A 26,634-nucleotide genomic window follows, 5' to 3' on the forward strand; every position below is an offset into this window, starting at 1 on the left:
CTGCCTAAGTCTGCGCTCATCGCAGTGCGGGCGTGTTCTGTGTTGGTGGGGGAGGCTGTCAGTGTAAGAGCGTATAGTCTAGTGACCAACTTCTGCGGGGAGCTAGAGGAGTGGACTAGCTCAAGGGCGACGTTGGACTGTGGGGCATGTGGGAACGCGGGGTTGTCTTCTCTACATGTCACACGAATTTGATAATAAAGCAACTTGTCAAGGGGGTCTGTGTAGTCACGGGGGGTAAAGAACTTGTTGTTAGGATAGATGTCCGCTATGTTGGTAATACCTAGGTGAGTTGCACGGCAGGCCATGCCTGCTGTCTGTAGTGGGGGGAATGATGGGTTGTTAGCGAGTTGGATGGAAGGTGCATATAGCGAGCCAGCACCAGTGTATTTACGCAGCTTGTCCCAGGCCCAACGCAAGCATTCAACCGTGTTGATCTCACCACGGGGGTTTGGGTGGGAGGAATAGTGCAGTCTAGCGGCCCTGGAACGGCTATGTCTGCATCCACTGCCACGTGAGGCTGGAAAGGCGTGGGACGGAGCCAAAAATGTAGAATGCTGGCTTGAGCACACAGAGCATAAAGTTTGAAGTCTAGGGCCCCCATGCCGCCTCGCGCCAGTGGTAGTGTTAGAATATCATAAGCGATTCTAGGTTGGCGTCCGGCCCAGATCAAAGTGATAATATTAGAGCAAACTTTTTGAAAAAATTGCTACGTGAGAGGGATGGGAATGTTTAAAAAGAGGTATAGGAATTTGAGGAGTGCCACCATTTTAGCAATGGCAATGCGCTCAGCTAATGACCAGGGGAGTTTTTGCCACACGCGGGTCTTTGTTTCCAGCCAGTCCATGGCGCTGCCAAAAAAGGATTTCCAAAAATAGTACATGCCCCTACTCAGCCAGATAACGAGGTATCCGGTAGGGCCGGACGCCCAAACAAAAGGATAGTCCGGGGTGAAGGGCTTTGTAGCATCTGTGAGAGGTCAAAGGACCGACTTACTCCAGTTGACCTGGATTCCAGAAAGGCAACCAAAACGCACCACTTCTCTGGTCATGGGTGCACGATTCTCCCAAGGTTCACAAATGTACATTGTGACATTGTCAGCGTACATTGAACTTACGAGAGTGCGCGCTGAGAAGCTGATGCACCGGTGGGTGTGATGTTGGCGCAAACACGCCACCAGGGGCTCCATAGCGATGGCAAAAAGCATAGGGGAGAGGGGACAGCCCTACCTAGTACCCCTTGAGATAGCGTTGGGGTCGGAAACTTGACCATTTATCCGGATGCGTGCCACGGGAAACGTATACAGCAATTGTATTTTATGCACAAATTTAGCCTCAAATCCAATAGAGGGAGAAGGTAAAAGAGGAAGGGCCACTCCAGAGTAGCGAAGACCTTAGTAGCGTCCACCAGGGCAGCCACGGCCGGTAGTGTGGGATTAATTTGGTGAAGGACTGAAGAGATAGTGCTTAGGTTGTGGGAAGTGGCGCGCCCCTGGATAAAGTGACATGAGTGGGAGGAGGCGTCTGGCCAACAATTCAGTGTACGTTTTATTGTCGGTGTTAATGAGGGATAATAGGCGATAGGAATCGCAGCTCTCTGGAGGCTTGTCCGGCTTCAGGAGGTTGAGCAAAGCCTCGCGGAGAGATAGAGGGAAACTGCCCCTATCGAGAGAGTTGTTGTACATTGCAGATAAATGTGGGACTAGAAGGGGTGCGTCTTGGTTATAAAATGCAGGGGTTAGCCCGTCAGAACCCGGAGCCTTGTCAGTCGGGAGACCTGCAATGACAGTGGCGATCTCCTCCCGGGTGAACGGTTCATCCAGGTAGACCCAGTGATTATTACTGAGCCACAACAGTTTGATGAAATCAAAATATTGATCCATGACCTCCAGAGGGGCTACCTTCCCGGCAGTGTACTGCTGAGAGTAAAGGCAGATTCTGGCAGTGATTTCCGTTGGAGAGGTAAACTCTGTGCCCTCTGCTTACAGGTTCTCCTCTTCAAGAATCCACCCTTGGATTCCACCAGACTCTTGCACAGTCTTCTCCAGCAGCATCTTCTGTGAAGTCCTTTATTGTGGTCTACTGCGGTTTCCGACGTCACTTTCCACCTATGCACCCAGCTTCCCAGGTGAAGGTATCTTGGTTCCTGGTGTATTCACAGGTGGGGTAACTCTCAACCTTCTGTCTTGCAGGGGGTTTCTTCAGGGTCCACTGGGAAGGGTCCTCCTTAAAAACTGCAACCGCGACTTCCCTTTCGACTTCTATTGTGCACGCAGCTGTGTTTCCACTCTGCACTGCGTGGGGTTCCTGGGTACTTAGCTTGGGTAGTTCCTTGTGTCCCTAGCGCCTCTGAGTCTCCTAGTCCCGACTTCGGTCACAGTTCGCATTCCACTTTTTTGACATGTGATTTGGTCTCCCCCTGGAGACCACTGTATTTGGTGCTCTTTACCTTATTGTAATGAAAGTATTGTTGTGTGTCAGTGTTGATCAGAGTTGGAGATATCCCAATATGTTAGTGAGCGTTGTGTAAGAAATAGACATTTTTATATATACACTGTGTGGTTCTTTTTTGTTTAATCTACACTACATGATTAAAGTGGTAAAACAAGCTACTTAACACTCCTTAAAGATCAGCCCGAAGGCTGAGCTCCACACCTACCACTTTGAGAGCTTTCTGTAGTTATGAAAGACAACTAAAATCAGCATAAGGGTTGCCTGGATTAGTGGAAGATGCATCACTTAAATAAGTGAGCAGCACATACTAAACCACCCTCCTACACCAACGTTTTGTGACATTTGAAGCCATTTATACAGTGTAAGTGGCTGCTAAGGCAACGTATGTAGAGGTTAAGAATATTGTGATAAAACATTGTGGAAAAAATAATGAAGATCAGAACATAAAGAGATAAGTGCATATAGATGAAGTATAGATTTAGTCTGCCTAACTTCGCTGTGTAGTCATTAATAGTAGGCATCCAGAACTGGTGTACCGGCTGATTGGCTCTGGGTTTACATTAGGGCCTGGGACTAGTTGTGTGAAGTCATCCATTAGAATTGTTTCCCTGGGCTACTTCTACAAACCGAGCTCAGTGAGTCTGTTTTCCCAAACTGGTCGACTGGCAGGGAGGGAAGGAAAAAGTTCCTGTCCGGATCTTTTTGGTGCTCTTTGGTGCTTCATGCATTACTACTTCAAACAGATACTCCCCACTTACAGGTTTGGATACTTATGATTGACTTGCATGCTTCCGTATGGCACAGAGGGAGTTCTGAACACTGACTAATGGAGAGGCTGAACCTGGCTCAGTGACTGCCGCAAATTCCCCGCAGGTAGAATCCAGTTTAAGCTTATTGGAAGTCCTTAGCGAGGATGATTTGCCAACAAAATAAGTATAGTAATCAGGGACTGGTTATATCTGCTGCTCCTTGTACTTCCATTGGTCCCAACTCCATTGACTTGTTGCCTCCTTCGACCAAGCTTGTTTCTTGGAACCTAGCTGGTATCAATAACAAATTGGTCTGTCCTGCGTGGTGTCGTTTTGTGGACTGGTTTTATATATTCCTGTTCCAGCTAACATGAGCTATCTTGCCACAATCTCGGCCTGGGTTTGTTTGTTATGATCAACCTGCTTAATCGTCTGGAAAGGGCAGGCTTCCAAGCTGATTGATCTTGGGTCCCCCAATGTACTATTTGTGCATTTGCAATTTTCAGACTTTTTTTCAATATGATTGCATAATGTCTATTGTATTGACACAGGGGCAGGATGTCTGTTATATCTGCTTAAGCTATTAACAAGAACTTTTTGTGTCTCGTTCTGTACAATGGCGCCCCCGCGTACGCCATCCGGCGGCTCCAGCTGGTGCAGAACCAAGCTGCCCGCTTGGTCTACGGCTTACCTAAATCACACCACATTACACCCCTTCTAAGATCCCTCCATTGGCTCCCTATCAGAGAAAGGGTCCTTTTTAGGTCTCGCCTCTCAATGCACAATGCCAGCTTACTCAGGGCTTTAAGTGGGATGTAAAAACTGGGGGGGCGGGTGTCTCTCAAAGGGGCGTGGGCAATGTAATTAAGTAAGCTACAAATCTGTGCTTAGCATAGTGTGCCGCCCGACTTGTATTTTGCAGTTTCTATCATTACATCCAGATATATGATGCAACAAGTAACATCAAGTCAGGACTGTTGGTTTTGTCAATGGTTGTTAGTCACCATCACTCTCCCCTCCCTTCTCTTTTTCCCATCACTCCTCACTCTCCCATCACTTTCCCCACCCCCTCTATCCCCACTCTACCCTCCCTCTCACCACTCTCCTCCCTCTCACCACTCTCCACCCTCTCACCACTCTCCACCCTCTCACCACTCTCCACCCTCTCACAACTCTCCTCTCTCCTGTCTCCTCTCTCTCCTCTCTCTCTCCCCTCTCTTCACTCTCCTCTCCCCTCCCCTCTACTATCTCTCTCCACACTCTTCCTTCTCTCTCCTCTACCCTCTCTCCTCTCTCTCCACACTCTCCTCCTTTTCTCCCCTCTTTCCTCACTCTCCCTCCTCTCCCCTCCCCATCTCTCCTCAAGGTACACACGATTGTCAATGAGCACTAACACAGCATCATTTATACCATTTTGGCATTAGTCAACACCACTAGTTTTTCCCTGTTGTTCTCATCTTCATCTCCCCCATGGTTACTCCTTTCCCAGGTCTATCTCCATTGCTCTGCCTTCCACCTCTCATGCCTCTCTCCCAAACTAATCTTCTCCCTTTCTATACTCAACGCTCTCCCTTTCTATAATCTCAGACTCCCTCTCCTGCTTCTCTTTCTTGCTTCGCTCTTGGGCTCCCTGTCCGTACTTCTCGCCCCTGATACACTCTGTCTCCCTCTCCATGCTTCTGTCCCCTGCTGCACTCTCAGGCTCCCTGTCCGTGCATCTCACCCTTGCTTCACTCTTGGGCTCCCTCTCCGTGCTTCTCTTCCTTGCTGCACTCTTTGCTCCCTCTCTGTGCTTCTCTCCCCTGCTGCACTATCGTGCTCTCTAGAGATGTGGCCTAATGACCAGAGCTGCCATCTAAGTCACGTAAATACAAAACATGTTGCATTCCAAATGCTATAGGTTTCACATTCGCGAAAGTTATAACTATTGGCATTGTAAATGACAAAGCTATCCATTTAGCTATTTTAAAAACCAACACATAATAAAGTATTTGTAATTTACAAGACCAATAGCTCCAACTTTTCTAATGCGAGACCTATTGCATTTCCAATGCTTGTTAAGATGAGATGCATTACGTTCTAGGCCCTTGAGGGAACAGCCCTGTCTTTTATCAAGTCCAAAATCGAACCCTACATCCCCAGCAGACAACTGTGTTCCTCCTCTTTGTCCCTCTTGGTGGTGCCCAGGTTCAAGAAGAGCAGAATGGGAGGCTCTAAGTTCTCCGTCCTTGCTCCGCAATTTTGGAACTCTTTACCTCTCCTACTGAGATCAATACCATCCTACCTGGAGTTTCGCAGCACCCTGAAAACTACTTTCACAGGCTTTTAAATCTAAACCGCTTTGCCATCTAACTCAGGATTCCTCCTCAACAGCGCCATGAAACCACCTGGTGAACGAGCGCTCAATAAATACCTTTAAATTCAATTCAAATTCCCTGTAGATGCCTATAGAATTGTGGCTAGGGATTTTGACTAACTTTGAGCCTCTTGGTATTACCAGTGAAGCACTTAGTGTAGAAGAGGATGAAACATGGGCAATTCGGAAGCTCAAATGCCAGCCGCTTTAAAAAAATGGTCAGCTCAGTCCTGCAATTTAACTCTTTTACCCTAAATAATGGCCTTTTGTCTGTAATCAGAGGACACCATCAAACAAAGAAGGGAAGGTTACCTTTAACAGGCAAGGTGGGGCTAACCATATTGACTATATTTTGATCGATTTAATGCTGTGATCATTGGTACTCGACATGGAGTATCTAGGCAGGATAGCGACCATGTTGCCTTAACTCTCTCCCTAAGCCCATTGTGCCCTAGTATTGCACCTCTTGACCAAGAACCCCTCGATAGAAGGCTTTTTCGATCTAGTAATAGACGTAGGCTGAGATGGTGTGTTATTGCTGCTAACCCTCCCTTACAGGATCAGTTGTACGAGGCCAATGCTATCGCTTTGGAAGCAGTGTTGATACTAGGAGGGAATGTATACATAGCTTCAGCATGGGGTGCCCTTACTGATATTCACTGTACCCTGTTTCCTAGCATAAAGTATATTTCATTGGTAGAAGCTACGGTTCTGCCCAAATGGGCTGACATGGCCAAATAGTTCAACAAACCATGTCGACTAGCTAGGCGTGCCCTAATGGTTGCTATTGTGGGAGGGGGTGGGACCAGAACAATTATACAGTAAGCCAGAGCTTTGTATAAAGCTGTAATGGGCAGTGCCAAAAGAGACCATGAAAAATGCTAAATGGGAGGCTTTATCTGCTTCATCCAAGAGGAAAGACCACCGCTCCTTTTGGCAATTAGCTGATTCTTGGGTTGAACATTTTATTTATTTATTTATTTAAAGTATTTATATAGCGCAGCTGACACCTTGCAGGTTTCCTGGCGCTGGAGAATACTCTTAACTGAGGAGAACAAGAACGAGTGGCAAGCGGATAGAGTTAGGGAAATAGCCAGGTCTTGATACGTTTCCGAAAGGGGAGGAGTTGTGAAATTTGGCGGATGTCAAGGGGCAGACTGTTCCATAATTTAGCCGCTGCGACCCTGAAGGATCTGCCCCCAGTTCTGACTTTGTTGTATCTAGGCACTTTTACCAGACAGGCTGAGGCAGAGCGCAGGGTTCTGTTAGGAGTGTACCAAGAGAACAAGGCTTGCAGAGGTCTGGGCCCGACTCCATGCAGAGCCTTAAAGACAAGGCAAAGGGCCTTGAATGTCACACGCTGCTTCAGAGGTAGCCAATGTAGCTCGGCTAAGGCCGCTGTGGCCGAGGATCTCCTGGTCCAGCCGAGAGCTAGCTTGGCAGCCTCTATGCCCAGGATAGGAGAAGCAACGAGGGGGGCCTGTTCCCAATTGCTAGCCCAACATTGAATCCAACTAAAGGGGCAAATGAGGCACTGATTTTGGCCACACATGCTAAAGGCCTGACCACCATGGGGGAGTGAGAAAGAGTCCCAATCATCTAATGTATTCCCTCTTGTTTCCCCGTCCTTTCAGATTGATCATGTCGCTAACCCATCATATTAAACAAAGTTTACGCAGCCATTCCCTGGATGATACCAGGTAAAGCACCGGGGCTTGACAAGATGCCTGGGAACCTGTTTAAAGCTGAGATTTGGTGCCCTTATTTTGCGATTCTATTCAACAGCTTTATGAACGGGCCTACTGTGCAACAGACGTGGGCTGAAATAGTCCCAATATATAAAAAGGGCACGAGGTCGGTCCCGTCAAATTATCACCCCATTAGTCTTATTGACAGCCCACAGAAGCTTTTTAGTAAAATTTTACTGAGTAGATTGCAAGCATGGATTGAGGAAGTGGATATGTTGACACCCCTCCAAGGAGGCTTTAGGGCTGGAACAGTACCACCGACTCTACTTTCGGGGGAGGGTGTCTTTACGTCATTTGTCAACTTTTTAGTGAGGGTCTGTGGGCAGTTTTAACCATTATGGGGTACCAAAATACTTAATTGACATGTTCAGGAGACTACACCTGGACAACTATGCCCAAGTTAGGTACAGCCCCTCAGGAGAATTTGCCGATCCCATTCCAGTCACTCGTGGGTGAGGCAAGGGTGCTAGAACATTGCAAGCATGACTCTCTATGTCTGGCCAACAGGAAAGTCGCGGCCCTCCTGTTTGTGGACGACAAGTTACTGGTCTTGAGATTCCCAATGGGTATCCAAAATCTTCTGGATCACTTTGGAGTCTTCTGCAGGCAGAGAAGGATGGAGATTAATACTTGTAAAACCAAGTACATGGTATTGAACCCTTTTAAGACGGCTAGATCGCACCCAGTTCTTAATGGTACCCATTTGAAGAGGGTCCGCATCTTTGAATATCTGGGGCTAAGTCTCAACGAGCAACTTGACTGGTCACCCCAGATCCAGAAGGCTAAACTCAGATTAGAACATTATACTGGTGGCCTTCTGAGAGATTTAAAAAGGATCCAGCTTTCGTTCAATGACAACCTTATTGCCAAGTTCCAACTTGCAAGTTTTCGGGGGAGTAGGGGTCCTTATATGGCGGGAAGCTCTGAGGGCATGCTAATGTCAACAATCTGGAGTTGACTGAAAATAGTTTCCTCCGGCTGCTCACAAACCTTCCCCCTAGCACTCCACTGGTACCACTTCATTTAGATCTTGGCATTTGCTGCTGTACTGAGGAGGATCTGGTCTTCAGTTGTTTTATCACAATATTGGGTAGTCGTGGAAGAGATTACGAAACTTTCCCGGGCCACCAGAATTCCTTGGTTGGGTTTTATTAACTACACACTTGAGGAGGAATTGGGTACGGAGACGTGAGCTCATCTGGAAATGTCCTGTGGCATTTCGAAGTCTACGCTGAAGGAGCAGTATTGGAGAAATGTTGATGGCAAATTGCACCAGAATGAGGGAGCAGGTACCTTTTTAGGTATCGCACCTGCGATACAGGGTGAAAGCCCTGTCGCAGAGCGAGGCTTATTGTCGGCGGTTCTGCTTCCAAGGAGCCAAAAGGGAGACAAGAGATGGGCACGCGCAGCCTGCCGGAACCGGATCAGGTCGCGCGCGCGTTCACCATCTCATGTCTTCCTTGAAAGCCTCCAACACACACAGCCACCCCCCCCCCTTTCGCTTTGCACACGCGTGCACACACACACACACACACACACACAATCTAGCGCATACACACAGAGACACACGCACACACGCGCGCACATGTACGCATGCACACACAAACTAGCGCACACATACAGAGACACACACCACACAACCCCCCGCCGCCGCCTTAGCTGCCACCCCCACCCCCTTAGCTGCCACCTCCACCCCCAGTACAACTAAGCCTCACTCACCGCATTGGCGTCACTCCGGACTTCTGCAGCCTCCGCCTTCTGCGGGCTCTCCCTCTGGCATGGGAGCCCCGCGTCACCACTGCTCCTCTGGCCAGGCACTCCGTGGGCGCTGGCTTCAGTAGACGGAAGTCCTGCCCCACAACAGGTTTCGGTTTCGCTCACGTCTTAGCTTTCTTCAATGCTTGTTATACTGCTTGTTTTAAGTTCTGTGAGGGAATTCCAATTGAACTGATTCAGATAAAGAGTAAAAGTCCCCCGTAATCTATGCAGTGCCCTATTGTTAAATAGAATACCATCGATTTAATTCTCTTTCCGGGTTATTATGCAGTGTGCTCTGTATGGAGCAGGCTCTATTTATTCCTAATTTATTAGACAGCTCGGTGGCTCTTCGCACGGGCTTCAGTGTTCAGTGAATGACCCACACAGCGCTATTATGCCACAGCATCAAGTCGTGCGCACTGGAATGAACGAGACTGGGAAACGCGTGATATGGGTGAAATATATTCTGAAAATAATTTGTGGGGCTTTGAAATGGAGGTGTTCTTCCTACCTCTGCAGGAATTTTTTGCCCTGATGAAGTTCCTTTAAAAGGAACAAAATACATTGGCTGTTGTCCTGTCATCTTTTATCTTAAAGAAGAATAAAGAATATTGAAAATACCACATTGTCTTAAGTGTGACTTCATCCCTCGTGCTGCCTCCATCTTTTCTTCAATTTATGTTTCTGGATTTCCAGTGAGACCCAACTGCGGCAGGTCTCGGAGGTTGCTTGCACAGGACCTTGTTACTATGTAGACATTATGATTGAGGTGCTAAACGTTTAGTCAGCTGCAGTATCTGTATCTATTTGATATAAATATGTTTAGCACCAAGGTACTTTCTTGTAAAGTTAGGTATACAAACACTATACTTAATTATCTTTCTATATTTTTACAGCTTGTCCTAATATTGCATCCCTCGATATTCTGGCTTTGATATTTAGGGTGCACACCACATAGATTATGTCCTGGATCTCCACTACTACACTATATGAGGCTGAACGAACATTCATTGTTCAGGGAATCTCGAAGAAGTGTAAGAGAGCTTCCTAGTATTCTCCACCAAGTATGAGCTAGGAACATATACTGGGAAACTTCATCAGCTTCCCCACACAAGTTTCTGACATGAACTGGAGTGATGCCAATTATGCCTAGATGTTATGCTCATTCTCTTTGCATAGCCCTAAACTACTTGAAGCTGCCATCTGTTCATCCCTTTCGTGTTTTGAATATCTATGGAATGTATTCACTATGTTGAGAGTGAGAACGAGCTAGGATATACCAGTTGTATAATTTTATGGTAAAAGTGAAATTGATTCTTAGTTTTTTGTCTCTTTCCTTTTATTAGGGCCTTCCCTCTGACCCCCTCAGCTTTTGCAAAGCACCCACTGATTGACTCCATTTTTTCCAAAAACAGGATAGGTTAGGCTGTGCATTCACTCACTTAATAGGTGGAAAGAGCGGCCTAGGACGTATACCTAAGTACGTGGTACCATTTTGCTTAAGCAGTGTTTGATGGCACCACTTGGAATTGGGCTATCCCACAACAGTGTTAATGGTATAAAACGTACAAGCTAAGGCTAAGAAAAAAATCTTCTTATTCTTTCCTCATGTACTCAAGCTAGTAACTGGGTGGATCGTAACTTATGCATTTGTGTACCATATGGTAGTCATTAATCTGAAGTTATATTCAAGAGCACTTACATTTCAATTAATATGCATTTTCTATTTTACTTTCAGCGACCATTTTCTCACCAGACTCAGTTTCTGAATGCATAGTAAAGGAGCAAGTACGTGAAATGAGTAAAGAAATTACAGAGAAAACCAAGAAGTACAAGGAATGCAAACAGATGTTGGCTGTAAGTAGATACTTTTGTTGACAGTTATGAATAATTAGATGTTATGCCATTTCTGCTTGGTCTTAAATATTTTAGCGAAGTTTTAAGTGTCTCCAGTTTGCCAATTTACCCACCAAGGGTGTTGCGGAAAGTCAAAGTTTAAGATATTCTCAACTTTATTTAGGATTTCACAGAACAGGTCTTTAAGGTTTCAGTAGTGCCTTATAGCTTCAAAAATCTCAATACCGGCCTCCTTGGCAACCTTTTTTGACTCAACTATAAGGTATTCTGTAAACATCTACTCTTTATTATGTATTTGTTGTCTTTTTTAATGCCTTTTATGTCCTATTCTTAGGGTTATTTATTATTTTATAAGTGACTTTATTAACATTTTCAAAAATCCTAGCCACATAGATACAGCACATGGAAAATACAGAAAGGTAATCCAGTTAAAAAACTATTTGCCCACTCCTCATATCCTCATCCGTGGTAATCCATGTATCATCCTGTCATATCTGCCTTCAACCTTATTGGTTGCCCATGAATCATTCATTGTTCGCTTCTGAAGTCTGCTCACTGAAGTCCCCATAAGTTTGGCAACTTTTAAGGGCATCCTTCCCCCTTTTGCATAGCTCTTCATTCAATCAGTGATCTCTGCATTTTGCTGTAGGCAGTAAATGGGCTCCCCAGCCTCTTGCTATGTCTCATCTGGCAACTTCATCCTGAGGTGCCACCCACAGTTTGGAATACCTATCCATATCTGTTTCCCTGATGATCCCCAAAATTGCTAATTTGTTTTCTTATCTAACATTTGAATGCTCTGCTAACCCACCCTCTCCCCTCCCCACCCCAACACACACTTTTTCTCTCGCTCTGTTGTCACTTAACTGCACCACTCTCAGGTTTTCCTGTCATCGCTTCTCTGGATACATCAGCATTTAGATCCTATTAGCCTTTTCTGCAGTTCCTACTACTAACTCCCACCTCTTTCTTAGATTTATAGAGTTGAGCTTATTCAGAATAGGGGATCCATATATGCATGACATTAGACGATATATTATTTTCTCTGTCACAACTTATGCATCTAATATGGAAGTTTATAAAAATGGGGTACTTGTAGAATTCCTAACGTCTCATGTGATGTTTCCTCCTAAGGCTGTGAGTTGACATGACTGTTTTATTCTGTTAAGTCTCCTTGGGAGGATACCCATCATGCCCAACCTTTGAAACCCCTCCAAACGTGTCACCATGCGGAGTACCTAATCCCCGCCCCCACCGATTAGTCTGTTAATCCATGTTCAGAGCAGCCTTGAGGCCTGCTTTGTCCTTTCTGAAAGAGGGTCCCCACCTTCAGCCTATGATGGTGCAACATGTTCCCCCATTATTCATTTATTTTAAACTACTCTGTCATCACGTGAAGCTATGAAGTACAGTGATATCTGCGAACTTACAGTCCTTTCCCTCATCTTGTACTGTTCTGCATAGTACCTTCAATTGTATATGTTGTACCCCTATTTCTATAATGGCTTCCTCGGTTCACTGTCCACCATTCCAAAAAACCCTCCCGGATTGGTCAGTTCTGGTCAATCTATAGGAATTTTTGAGTTAAGGACTCTAGCATGTATGGCTGTAGATACATTCTCTACATACTACTGTCATCTAGTGTTGGGCTCGGATGTTTGCAACTTGTTTCTCTTTGAGGAAGTCTTTTGAGTCTCCTCCCTTAGTTGGTAACGTGCATTGGCACCATCTCCATTGTTAGATTTTTTTTTCCTGCTATTGGGTTCAGACATGTAAGGATTGGGCTCTGTGTTCGGCCTATACTGTCGGGCCTCCTCGACTCCCGTTGTCATGGAATAATGTTAATGGACCATGGATCCCTTTTCATTGTCATTTGATGAACTTCGAAAACTGCACTCACTTTGTTGACTTATGCCTGGGCCAAGGCACTCTCCAGGGTCTCGTAGCCCCTCATCTATGGTGCCTCCTCAATAAGAATACCAGGCCAGTGATGGAAAGGATGCCCTTCCAATACTGCTCCCAGTGTCACCCCAAGTTCCCCTGGACTGACCACCATCAAGTCTGCAATCTCTGCCTCTCCTCTGAGTACTACAAGGCAGCTTGTCAAGCCTGCCTAACGTTCCGGTCAAAAACGACCCTTCAATACCAACACAAGTGAAAGTAGGCCCATCAGTAAATACAGAGGTGAGACCGAGATGACAATCCACTTGTCTAAAGGGAAGCACAACGTCGAGGTGGTGGAAGAAGCCCCTCTTCCGAGGCCCATCTGGTGCAGTCCAGTTCAGAGGCGAACTCGTCCTCTGAATCTGAGGGGGAGCATCATTAAGATCCCGAGGTTCAACAACTCCAAAGACTTCAACCACAAGTATGGTCACTACTTGGTCGCAACCCATGGCTGTACAGCAAGCTGTGGACAGACCGACTCTATACCAGTGGGGGACGGAGGGGGGAGGGTGGGATAATGCGCCGAGCCCAGACACTCAATAACAGCATACTGGTCCATCACTGCCTTTGGGGCATGGTCCGCACTGACAGATGTCTCTAGAGCTGACTCTGCTACTTTCTACTGGCACAACAGCCCTGACTAAGCCACAGCCTTCCTCAAGCCGACTGGCTCATTGACTCTAGAATTAAAGGTGATGCTGAAATCGACACCAGCACCAAAGCCAACCTCGGCATCGAAGTGCACATCGGCATTGAAATTCTCATCGGCATTAAAGCCACCATTGCCCCTGAATGTCGAAGACACCATCTGCGCCAAAAACCCACTTTGTGTCAAAAGCGTCATCGACGGATAGCTCCAGTGGGTTGGAGCAGTCAATTCTCTAGCGCTTGCAGGAGGAATTGGATACTCACCAAAAGCGGCTCCTTATCCACCCACCAAAGAGAAAATAAGCTGCCACTGAAGCTTATGGAGACTGCCAACAAAGAGAAGTTATCCATTGAGGAGCAAATTGTCTTGGAACCCGTACCTCCTCCGAGGCATTAAAGACATAAGGACAGGAACACTAGCCTCCTCCAGCTTGATCTCTTCCATCTCCTTCTCCTCTTGCTCCTCCTCCTCCTCCTCCCTCACTGCCATCACAATATGTGCAACCCCCTCCAGCTTCATCAGAGGGGTCACAACACCTTTCCTATGGGCAGGGCAGCCCATTGTCTTCACTGGAACCTTACAATGCCCCCTATCATCCTGATCCCAGGGATGATACATGGGACGTCTATGAAGTTAATCCCCAGCTGATACTAACACTGATCTATACTTGGTAAAACCTTCCCCACTTGCTGACACTACCTCATACTAGAAGGATACATAGGATGACTACTTTTCATAAAGTATATATGCACATTATTCAGGAAGAAAAGGACCTCCTAGTCGAAACACTTTCAGAGACACAGTGCACCCTCCAGTTCCTCCCGATGCTGAAAGGGAAGCTGAAGACATCACCAGAGACCTTAAAAAAAGCCAGGCAAGGTTTGGGTCATCAAACCTATGGTAAAAAAATACAAATCCTCACCCAATAACCCACCTTACTTCTGTGGCCATGTTCTCCCAGACTCGTGGTGGTAAACATAGCGCGGAAAGTGCTAACACGCAGGGTATAGGGGATGCTCCATCTGCTGACAAGGAGTGTATAAAGATTGAACGCAAGCGGGTAAGAGGGTGGCAGTTTAATCAGCCATGCACTGGGGATTGCTAACTAGTTGGCCTGATCTCCTGATACGAGAGGGGTGTATTAAGATGAGATGAAGGAACTACTACAACAAAGTCCTGAACACTGTAGGGAGTGTGGGCAAGAGCTGGTTACGGAAGGCAAATTCATCTCAAAGACCACCATCTGCTGCACTCTCGATGCAGCTGACACTGTGTGACCAAAAAGTAAATACCAGCAAACTGGTCAGGCATCATGCCTAGTTCTGTGACTCTGGCTCTAAGCCAGAAGTACAGCATCAACCGCTGAACCTGCCATTTGATGATGAACACCTATCCGGACCACAGGTAGGTCAGATGCTAGAGAAACCACAATAAAAAATACAGGGATACCATTGAGGCAATGTATGCCCTTTGGATATCCAGCACTCGAGGATCCTTTCGCAGACCACAATGCAGGGGAGACAGACCACTTCCTATCAGGGGCAGCAACAACATTACTACCAACTGTAAACACAAGAGCATTCATGGGGAGTTTTCAAGGGTAACACCACCAGAGGGAGGGCCCAAGGAGTTTTGGTCAAAAGGAGCCGCCTCACAGCAGTGATTCCCTTCCAATCTGCCCCCTATCATACTACATCTGTCAGGGTTAGTCTATAGGAGTTTCTCCTGTGCTGAGAAGAGATCACCTCCGACTAATGTGTCCTCTCCTTCATAAACCATGGTTACTCCCTGGAGCTCACAGCATCCCCACCAAAGATCCTACCCTGCAGATATACCCTTCCCAAAGAACACCAGTGCCTTATTCAGGAAGGCGCTCTGGTGCTCATCCTCAAAGCAGCAATAGAACCAGTACCAGTGCAACTTCACTGCAAGGGTGTGTACTCCCTGTACTTTCTCGTTCCCAAAGTGGACAGGTTTTGATCACCAATTTCGACCTGAAGACCGCAACTAGCACATCCTCTCAGAACATTTCCACAAGGTGATACTGCAAGATGTCATCCCTGTGCTGCAGCAAGGCGACTTCATGGCATCCAACGTCTGGTGGTAAGTGGTCAGCATTATCAATTCAAAGTGTTGACATTCGGGGTCATTAATGTCCCACAGTATTCCTAAAATGCCTTGATGTGGTAGCCACCCTCTTCAGAAGAAGCAGCATTCACATATTCCCCTACTTAGAATTGGCTGATCAGGATAGCAGGCTAACAAGTGTCTCACACTCACCCACACTACTATGTCCCTTTTCCACAATTTAAGCTTCACTGTAAATACTTCTGCCCCTCCAGATTCAACCCTTAACTGGGAGCCATTCTGAATACAGTCACCGGCAAGGCATGCCCCAGTCAGGCAAGAGTGCAAGCATTACAGCAGTTACTACTTCTTTTTCTGCCAAATTGTCAATTGACTGTCAGAACATTTATGCTTCTTCTTAGAATGATGGCCTCCTTCATAGCTATAGTTCCCAACAATGCTTATCCACACAATGGGCACAAGTGCAGGGTTATTAGGAAGATTTAGTCCTGATACCTACCTGCTGTCTGCAGTGGAAGTTACAGCAACAGTTTGTTGCAGTGCCGGGGCTTCATAGATGTGGCTCCGCAGGTGACCATCAGCACAGGCACCCCGCTCTCAGGGTGGAGAAAGCATCACCAGCAACTGACCATTCAGGACATGCTATTGTCACAACACAGGGGCCTCTACATCAATTACCTTGTGCTCCTGGCCATCCAGATAGCGGTCGAGGCTTTCTTTCACCAAGTTCAACACAAAGTAGTCTTGATAAAAACAAACAACATGACCTCCATGTATTATCTCCAAAAGCAAGGCGCACACACTCACCATAGCTGTCAGCAGTAGCACAAAGCATTTAATTTTGGGTGTTGGACCCCTCTGGTACACCTGCTGGCAAAGGACCTTGAGGTTGTGGACAATGATTTTGCAGACCTACTTAGCGGGATGAGGCTTTAATTCCAAGAGTAGGAACTCAAACCACAAGTTCTACACCCATACTTCTGCAGTTGGAGGGTTCCAGGGAATGACCTCTTAGCCACTGCCCAAAACACAAAATGCCAAATGTTTCACTCTGGGTTCCCACACCCACAGTCCATGGGCAATGCTCAATTGATGAATTGGTGAGGGATCTATGCCTATACTTTTTCTCCTCTCCCACTACTTCCGTACTTTGTCTGGAAGCTTCTGCAAATGTCCTTTACTCTCATCCTGGTGGCTCCCATGTGGGCCAGACAACCATACTTCTCGACCCTTCTGAGAGTAGCTCCCCATGATAAGCTCCCAAACAGGACAGACCTTCTCAAGCAGGACAGCAGCACAATGAGACACCCCAATCCCCAGCCAGCACAATCTAATGATCTGTCTCCTGAGGTCCTAGAGTTCAGTTATCTTAACCTTCCTCAAGATTGATTGTATATCCTCAAAGAAGTATGCAGATCTACTACACGGACCTGCTATGCTGCCAATTGGTTGAGGGTTGAGGGTTGTCCACGACTATATTCCTAAGCACGTAGCTCTGCTTAAACCTGCAGTTCCGGATATATATGCTACCTCCATCTACAGAAGTGAGACCTAGCCAGTACTTTCAGCGGCCTTTACTTAGCTGCTATTACAGCCTACATGCAGAACAAGGACTTCTCTTCTTTATTCAGAGTATATGCCATCAAGGCGTTCATGGAAAAACTCAACTGGTCATTCCACCCAGGGCACCCCCGCCCCTGTCTGGAACCTTAATTCTTTGCTTACCAGACTGATGGACCCTACTTTTGAACCTTTACATTTGTGCCCTTTACAGTTCCTTTCATGATGATTTGTTTTCCTTTTCACTATCACATCTTGCAGGTCCTCACTCTGGAAGATCCTTTCTTTCAGGTTGATAGCAGCAGACGTTTCCTTAGAACCAAGTCAGAAATTATTTTTCTGGGGTGGTATCCCCATTCAACCATAATCAAACCATTGACCTCTCAATCTTTATTCAGTAAGCGTATTCTGTGGCAGGGAGGGCCATTTACTCCCTTAATGTCAAGCGTGCTGTCATGTATTACATCAATAATGCAAAGCCCTTTTGCAAAACTCAGCAAGTTTTTGTTTCTTTCGTCAAACGACATAAATGACATGCTCTTTCAAAGCAGGCATAGCTGTATGGGTTGTCCAATGTATCCAAATCTACTACATTAAGGCTAAAAGGAATTTGCCTGTCACGCCCAGGAATCATTTCACTCCCAAGAAGGAGACACTATGGCTTTCCTTGGAACTATACCAATTGCTGATATTTTTAATACAACTACATGGTTGACATCACGCACATTCAACTAACTACTGTGGGGTGTTTTAGCAGGCCAACAAGCAAGAGATAGCAAAGCTTTTCTAAGAACTCTGGTTTAATCTTTTGCATCATCCTCTGGCTAACCACCACTTAGGGAAGTATTGCTTTACAGTCTATGCAGAGCATGTGTATCTACAGCCACACAAGCTACAAAAGGAATATGTTACTTACCTTGTAAGCATCAGTTTGTAGAATGTGGTGCTGTAGATTCATATGCACCCAGTCTCCTCTCCTGAAGCCTTTAGTTGTTGCAGATAGGCTTTATTTTACTTAAACTCTCTGTATTTAACTTTTTGCATGGTTACTACACTTTTCCTCTCTAACGCTCCACCTTTACACTGACCCCCTGTGAGGAAAACGATCTAACAATTGAGCCAGTGCCCAGACGTATTACAAACTAAGAGAGGGGGTCACTATACCTTATGTTCGAAAGTCTTCTTCAAAGAAAAACAAGTTGCAAACATCCAAACCCAACACTAAATGGTATGAGTATCCTGAGCATATGACTCTACGGCACTGCATTCTATGCACAGATGCTGACAAGATATTTAACATATATTTATTTTTTCCTACACTTTACCAGTACAGTTTTAAATCACCCTATGGTAAAGAATAGTGAAAATTGTATAAATATGGCTAAGCTGTATAATAATTTGGAAAAATATGTTTGTGGCATGTATAGCTGTAGATAAACATGTTGTGCAAACTCCTGCCATCTAGTGTGGGTGTCAGACGTGTGTGTGCACCTTGTTTGTCTTCGAATAAGTCTCTGAGCCACGAATTATGGTGACTCCACCTATTACTGGTAATGAACATTGGTATCAGCTTCATTGTTAGATTGTTTCTCTCCACTATCTGCTGTTGGCGTACATCCTGCGAGCTCTTGGTCGACGCCTTGTTTGTCACTGGTACCTATTAGTTCTTCCACCCGAGTCACATGAACAATCATCCTTCTGCTTCAACTGCAGTAATCTCAGTCAACCTTAACAACAGAGTTCCTTACATCTCCACCCTCGTGGCACATTCTCCTTCACGGGGCCTTCTCCTCCTCATCTTTCCTCAACAATGCGGACTCCATGATAGAGATACCCATTTTCCGTACTGCCCACAGTGCTGTTCTCAATATCCCTGGACAGATCACCATCAGTCCGTAATTTGCGTCTTTAACCGGAGCATGACGAGGCACCTTGCATTGCGTGCCTCGCCTTAGAGAAAAGACACTCTAGTACCAATGGATTGGCACCTATCTCATTGTACCATGTTGCTTTACTGGGAAGAAGATGCCCCTGACCTCTTTGGGGACCAAGACGTTGAGGTAGAGCCAGAGCCCTCAGGCCACCATGCCCTTTACATCAGCCGAGAACCAGGCTGTCACTTCAACTTTGAGGCAGAGGAGCCTCATCTCATCCAACTGAAAATGTTGAATGTAAGTACCAACGCCCCCATCCTTCTACCACTACCCCAGCATCGATGGGCCAAACCCTGACCTAGAAAGGGTCAGACATTGAACCCCGAAGCCAACACTCCGGCTTCCGGTCTGCCACTGCCCTAAGTTCATGGTCAGCACAGAACAAATGCCTTGGAACATAGTCTGATCCAACCACCAGCACAGAAGCAGCCACCTAGCCATTGACACCAACAGCGGCTTCGAAGCTGGCACCGAAACATGCCTCGGCTCCCAAGACTTCTTCAACGCAGAAATAGAATCACCTTTAGTGTTGAAGCGTTTGGTGCCCAAAGCCCTGTTGCCTGTGGACCCTGAGGACCAAGAGCAGCCCATCCTGCTCCGGCTCAAGGAGTAGCTCATACTCGAAAACCACGCCTCACCATCATCTCTCAGAAAAGGAGGATTTCTCACCAAGCCACCTGTGAAGGAGCAAGGCTTTCTTTCTCGCAAATAAAAGCTTACTTTTGAGGAGGAGCTTGCTTGAGAACCTTCTCCTTCACCCAAGTTGAGGAAGCATCATAAAAGGGCCACTCGTCCAGCAACTGCTTACTCACCCTGTACTTCCTCCTTCTCTTCCTCCTCCATCTCCACTCCTCAAACTCCCTTAACAGAGGGATCACCATGCTCCACCTATAGGATTCGTACAAGGCACCATTCTACCCAGGTTTCAAGATGACACAAGGGATTAATTTACCATCCACTCACCTACAGATACAGATCCAGGCCTCTATCCCACAAAGCCATCCCCTCCCAATGATACTACTCGTATCACAAGATCATTAGCAGGGCTGCTTGCTTTCACAAGGTATAGTTATATAGGGTTCAAGAGGATGAGGGCTTCCTTATAGAGACACTCTCATTTACCCAAAAGTTGGTGATTTTTCTTCCAGTGCTGAAAGGCATGCCAAGAACTGCTCCTGAAACCTTTGAAGACCTTGTAAAAGCTATAGTGACCTTGAGGAATGATGAAAAGTACCCTCCGACCTACCCTACACTCAGGGACAACTTTCACCGCAGTTTCTGGTGATTCATACGGCGTGAATGGGTGCAAATGCACAGGTTATTGTTGATGCTCCTCCGGTGGATAAAGAGAGCAGAAAATTGATGTGGAAGGCAAATGCATCACAGCGTTAAGGACGAACCAGTGCAGAACTGCAAACTCCATTGGGCTGCTTTCATGCTATGACTGAGGCCACTGAGATGAGATGGAGGAGTTCCGCCTACATCTCCCAAATAAGCTCAAGAAGCAGAGACACAGACTTGTCTCGGAAGGGAAGCTTCTTCTCACCACACCATCTGCTGTACCCTAGACACAGCTGTAACCGCAGCACGGTCATTAATTCCAGTGTTCTGATTAGACGCCAGGCCTGGCTGTATGTTTCTGGTTTTAAACCAGAGGCACAACAGCATCTCCTGAAACTGCCTTTTCGATGGGTAGCACCACTTTGGACCGCAAATTGAAGAGATGCTGGAACAAATCAAAAAAATGACATGGACACCGGAGAAGCAATGAGAGCTCTCCCAACACCTTCTCCACAGTGCTTCTTTTAAAGGTCTCAATATAGAAGGGGCTCCAGACAACCACCTCTGAGGCCTCTCCCTCCTTCTAGAGACATCACCAATACAAACACCATTATGGGGCAGAAAGACACTGATAGAGGGTCCACGGCTAAAGCAGCCCCCCTCCCCCCTCCCCCCGGCAAAGCCGTGACTCTCCACCCCGATCACATAGCGGTTGGGGGAAGACAGAAGAGGTTTCTCCCCCATTGGCGAAGGATCGCCTGTGATTAATGGGTTCTTTCTATCATGAAGCATGGATACTGCTTAGAACTCAGTGCAGCTCTACTAAGCATTCCTCCCTGCAGCCACGCCCTTTCCCCAGAACATCAGCGCCTCCTTCAGGAGGAAGTATATTCACTCATTCGCAAAGGGGCCATTGAGCCTGTGCTGCTCCCCCATCCACATCACAGCAAGGGAGTGTACTCCCTGTACTTTCTCATCCCCAAAGCGTACGAGTTTCTCAGATAGATACTGTACCTCAGGCGCCTCAACAAATGCTTCCTGTCATAGCACTTCCACATGGTGACACTCCAGGATGTCATCCCTTTAATGGAGAAAGACGACTTTATGACTGGATCTTGACTGAACTAGTAATGATGGCCACTTAACACAGACCAAAGTACTGCCCTTTGGACTCACCATTACCCCCTGGGTGTTCATAACCTTTCTTATCCTGGTAGCTGCTCATCTCAGCAGACCTATTCAGCAGGGTGCAGCAACAAGTGGGAACTCCACCTGCAGGTCCTACATTCGTACTTTCATTGTTGTGAGTTCCCTGATGTAGACCTCTTGCCACCACCAAGAATGCCCAAACTTTGCATCCAGGCACCCACACCCCATGGGCAAGGCACTATGAATGAACTGGTCAGGCATATTTGCTTCTCTTACTACTTTTGTTTGTAGTTAGGATGCTTCAGCAAACATCTCTCACTCTCATCTTGGGGGGACCCGCCTAGGCCAGACAGCCACTGTTGACCACTCTCATGCAGAGCTGGGGTACTCTCACACCCGAACCCCAAGGAGCTAAACCTTGCAATTTAGTTTCTGAGGTGTTAGAAGTTGGCTACCTCAACCTACCTTCAGAGTGTATGACCATCCTTAATGAGGCCCGCAGGCCTAAAATGAGCACCTGCTATGCAGCTAAATGGAAGAGGTTTGTGCACATCAATAGTCACAGCCACACCAACCCTCTCAAAGCAGCAATCAAAGACATTGTCTGTTATCTGCTTCTCTTGCTAACGTCAGGCCTCGCTTATACATCCATTAGACTTCACTAAGCTGCCATTGCTTACCTTGAGGCTTACAAATGACACACTTCACTCGTCAAAGTTCTGATCATTAAGGTCTTCATGAAACAGACGCTTACAGGCTAAGTACCATTTTCCTTTTTATGATAAAAATTAATATAAATTAGTTTTCTATATATTTATTTTAAATGTGCAACAAATGCTACAGCACTATTCACTTAATTTTGAAGTAAATCTTTAAAAATTATTTTCTTAAAGCATTTTTTTAAAGTTTAAGTTAAAAAATAAATTTCCACGTAAATCAAAAAAAATTATGCATTTCATTATTAGTAATTGTTAAAAGTGATGTATAGGAATAAATAAAAGTAATTCAATTATATTTTAATAAAAATGTTCCCTCGATTTATAAATGCAAAATAAGGCTGAAACTATATTTAATTTTTTGCTTTGTTTTTAACAGTGTTATATTTATTTATATCTGTAACTATTTTAAATCATTAACATTATTTCCCAGGGTGTTCACTTTAAGGGGCATATGTATCAAGAAAGCGTTTTGCAAGTCCTTATTAGCAAATTTTAGCGATTCGCTATTCAGGAAAAGGCAATGTATGTAGGATATGCAATATTAATTGCGATTCCTACGTATTCCTTAATTGCAAATCGCAAATTGCGATTTGCTATTCAGAAATACCTTCCCATTCATTCCTATGGGCCGAATGGGAAGACATTCGCAATTTGCAAGTACCCATTAGGTACTCGCAAATTGCGAATGCAATTTCAAGGGTGTCAAAAGGACACCATGTTGCACCCCTGAAATAAGCATGCACTTGTGGCGCACATACATGCCCTAAGGGCATGTATGTGCGCCACAAGGCACTTTGAAAAATGCAAAAAAAAGTGAATTTTTCAAAGAAATTGCAAATTACCACCAACTTGAAGTTGGTGGTAATTTGCGATTTCTAAAGGCAAAATCGCACCACTCGGGTGCTTATAGAATTGCATTTAAGGAATCACAATTTACGATTCCTTAAATGCATTAGCAGAATAGGGAATCGCAAATTTAGCGATTCCCTATTCTGCGAGGGCCTTTTGGGATGGTACATCCCAAAAGGCTTTTTCCCGTTCACAAACGGGAAGATTCTGAGAATCGGCCTGTTTGCGAATGGGAAAAAGGCTTCGTATATATGCCCCCAAGTCCATACCTCCATTATTTTCCATGGGTGTGTTGCAGTACTAGTGATGGCTATGTGTGGTGCTGGATTAGCAGCTATTTCTTTTTTGTCAGTAGTAATTTACACTGCTAGGTTTAGCTCCTTTTCCTTTTTCACTGACTGGAGATGTGCAATTCTACACTTATGAATAACTTTGCACCCAGGATGTTGTGAATCGCCAAGAGTAGCAAAGTTACTCAAAGTATAAGAGTAAATTACACATGTAAATTACTCACAAGTGTAAGTTACATTTGTTAATAGCCCCCAAGTGTTGTTCTAAACTGACTCCCAGCTGAGCCAGCGATTATGAAGAGACTGCAGGGTTGAGGAAATGGCCAGGGGAAGTTGGGACATCTCTGTGCAATAGGTAAATTCTCTTGAACGTGCAGGTTCTTGTAAGAGAAACAACGTAGATGGGTTTCATTCTATAGTCAAAAGCCCCTTTTCTGAGCCTTCCCATTTCAGAATGAAACATTCCATTGTTCTTTATTGCTTTCAAAATTACATTTTTAGTGGCTCCTCAGTGATATCGAAGGGCCAGAAAAAATTAGATGAATCTGATCATGTGAACAGACAACAAATGTATTTATTTTCAGTTAAATGTGTTTGTGTTTTTTTTAATGTTTCTGGAGCCCATCGGTAGCAAAGTGCTCCAGAAACATTGGGACTGTAAACTCTAGAGACTTGCGGCTTCTAGTAATTAACTCTGGACTTTAATGCATACTTTTATTAGGAAGTGAAGACAAAATGCAGTGGGTATGCCGATGAGCTGGCTAACGTGGAGATGAAATGGAAAGAACAAGTGAAAATTACTGAGACCTTAAAATTGCAGTTAGAGGTACTACAAGAAAGTAAGGTATGTGGATCAATTACTTTTATTAACTGGGTATGGAAAAGCTCCAGATTTTTAACATTTTCTTTGTATTTATTAACTTTCTGTGTAGCACGAGTAGCTTTAAATAACAGACATTCATCTAGTTTCTTGTGACTTCATAAAGCATTTCCTATGTTTGCTCTATCACATTTTACTATACTCCTAAGTCACAATATTGGGGTCAGCTATGAATCAAAAAATATTTTTGACCAAACTTCTCTTTTTTTTTTTTTTTTAAACTTTATTGATAGGAAGGAATAGTGGTTAATCAGTTGCATACATTCTTTCGGCAATCGTTACATATTGTACAAATTATCTTTTCCATATGCGATAAGAGACTTTTTCGTAACAAGGACTGTGTCGCCTTAAGCTTCCTGAGTCTTGTATATATATCAATCGTCTGTTTCTTTGTGTAAATTGCAATCCTCTATTATCCCCTCCCTCCTATATTATTCAATGGTAACATCACTTTTCATTTAAAACATAAATAACAAACTTCCCAACTTTCCCCCCCAACCCTGTGTCATCAAAGCCCTTGTGTTTCACCCATATCCCGTAGTAGCCTTTGTCTCCACTTGCACTTTGGTATATGGCCAGGTTAGTGCCGCTAATGTCGCGTTGTCTTGTTATTGAGGTAACTACCCCGCATCCGCTCTGTTACTCCTCCTCCCCCTCCGAGTCTAGGTCCTCCCCCCCCGGTAAGGGTTCACAGATTTCCCCTCTGTATATATTCCACGCCGCCCACACTTTGTTCCACTTGCGGGGCGCTGCACGAAGTACGTAAACTGCTCTCTCTGTTACCATTAGGATGTCCATGTTCTTAGCCCATCTACTGGCGGTGGGTACGTCTGGCGCACCCCATTTCTGTGCTATATCTCGCTTAGCCACTGTCATAGCCAATGTTGCCCAAATCAGTTCGTATCTACCCAGGTCATTGGGGTCCCAGATGTTCAAAAGGCATTTGCGTGGTTCAGGTAATATGGAAAGTTTAAGGGCCTGGGAGATTGAGCGGAGTATTTGTCTCCAGAATTCGCGTATTTGTGGGCATTCCCAAAGTGTGTGTATCAGTGTCCCTACCTCCCCGCAGCCTCTCAAACAGAAGGGGTGTAGTGCTCTCTGTATTTTATGCAACAGTGTCCTGGTGTAGTAGATGCGGTGTAGGATTTTAAGTTGTACCAGTCTGAGCTTACTGGAGATTCCAACCTCTTTCGGGGAGGCCAGCGCCTCATTCCATTCGAAGTCGTCTGTCTCACCTAATTCCCCTTCCCATTTTTCTTTAAGTTTCAGCATTGGGTCTTTGAGGTTATTGATCAGTTTTTTATATGTAAGGGAGGTGGCGCTTTGGAGCATGAATTCCGTTAGCAGTCTATCCTCCAACGGGGAGGAGTCCGGCAGAGTGGTGCCTGTAGGGATCGCCTGTAGTAATGCATGTCTAATTTGGACATATCTAAATGTTTCTGTGGGTCCAAGGTTGTACTGCTGTTGTAGGTGTGGAAATGGTATTACTGTGTCATTGTCCCAGAGGTCCCCTACTGTAGAGATGCCTATGGAATCCCACCGCTCAAACCCCTTACAGCCTCTCAGGTTCCCCAATGTCTTCGTGTCCCACAATGGCGTCATTTTGGTGATTCGACCTGCCCATCCCAGACGGGCCTGTGCCATGTGCCATAGGGCCGCCGTGTGTTTGGTCGGACCAATTAGGGTCTTCAGTTGTGACTTGTTATAGAGCACGGACAGCATACAGTCCGTCCCAAGTTGTGACCAATCTGCCCGATAGGCTGGGTCGTCTTTTGGGGCGTGGATCCAGTAGTTTATAATTTTGAGTTGGGCCGCCCAGTAATATAGCTGAATGTTGGGGAGCGCTATGCCCCCCTCGTACCAGCTTTTTACCAGCTTGTCGTACGCTATACGCGCCGGGCCCGCATTCCAGAGCAGGACAGTGACCAGCGATACGATCTGCTTGAAGTATCGCGGTGGTACCAGGTGTGGAGTATTCTCCAGAACATAGAGGAGCCTCGGGAGGGCCATCATCTTGTACAATGCCGCCCTACCCAGTAGGGTCAGGGGCAGGGCCGCCCAATGCTTAACATCTGCTCGCAGGCGATCTATGGGTGGTTTTAGGTTGCTAACAAAAAATCTGCTTCCACGCTCGTGATGACAATGCCTAAGTATTTGAAGGAGGCCGATGTCGTAAGCAGCAGACAGTTCCCCTGTAATCTCGGCGCCGGGCCTTTTAACGTATATAAGGTAGATTTCGACCAGTTTAGAGTGTAGCCTGATGTGCGCTCGTGCGTGTTACATAGGTCTAGCAGGGCCGGGATGCCGGTATCGGGTGCGGTCATGTAGATGAGCATGTCGTCCGCGTATAGTGAGACTTTGTCCTCCCATCCC

At 45.8% G+C, this 26,634-nt stretch overlaps 1 protein-coding gene across 11 annotated transcripts in view; it reads left to right on the forward strand.

The window, feature by feature from the left end:
- The window catches only part of TAX1BP1 (Tax1 binding protein 1), an 804,469-nt gene that overhangs the window by 469,304 nt on the left and 308,531 nt on the right, over positions 1–26,634 (forward strand). For all 11 annotated transcript variants that reach the window (XM_086941702.1, XM_086941704.1, XM_086941697.1 and 8 more), the window contains 2 exons: positions 10,800–10,918; positions 24,103–24,225. In XM_086941702.1, the coding sequence (XP_086797828.1) occupies positions 10,800–10,918; positions 24,103–24,225 (242 nt within the window). The remainder of the gene's footprint in view (positions 1–10,799; positions 10,919–24,102; positions 24,226–26,634) is intronic.

Source organism: Lissotriton vulgaris, chromosome 10, assembly GCF_964263255.1.
Source record: "Lissotriton vulgaris chromosome 10, aLisVul1.2, whole genome shotgun sequence".
NCBI lineage: Eukaryota > Metazoa > Chordata > Amphibia > Caudata > Salamandridae > Lissotriton > Lissotriton vulgaris.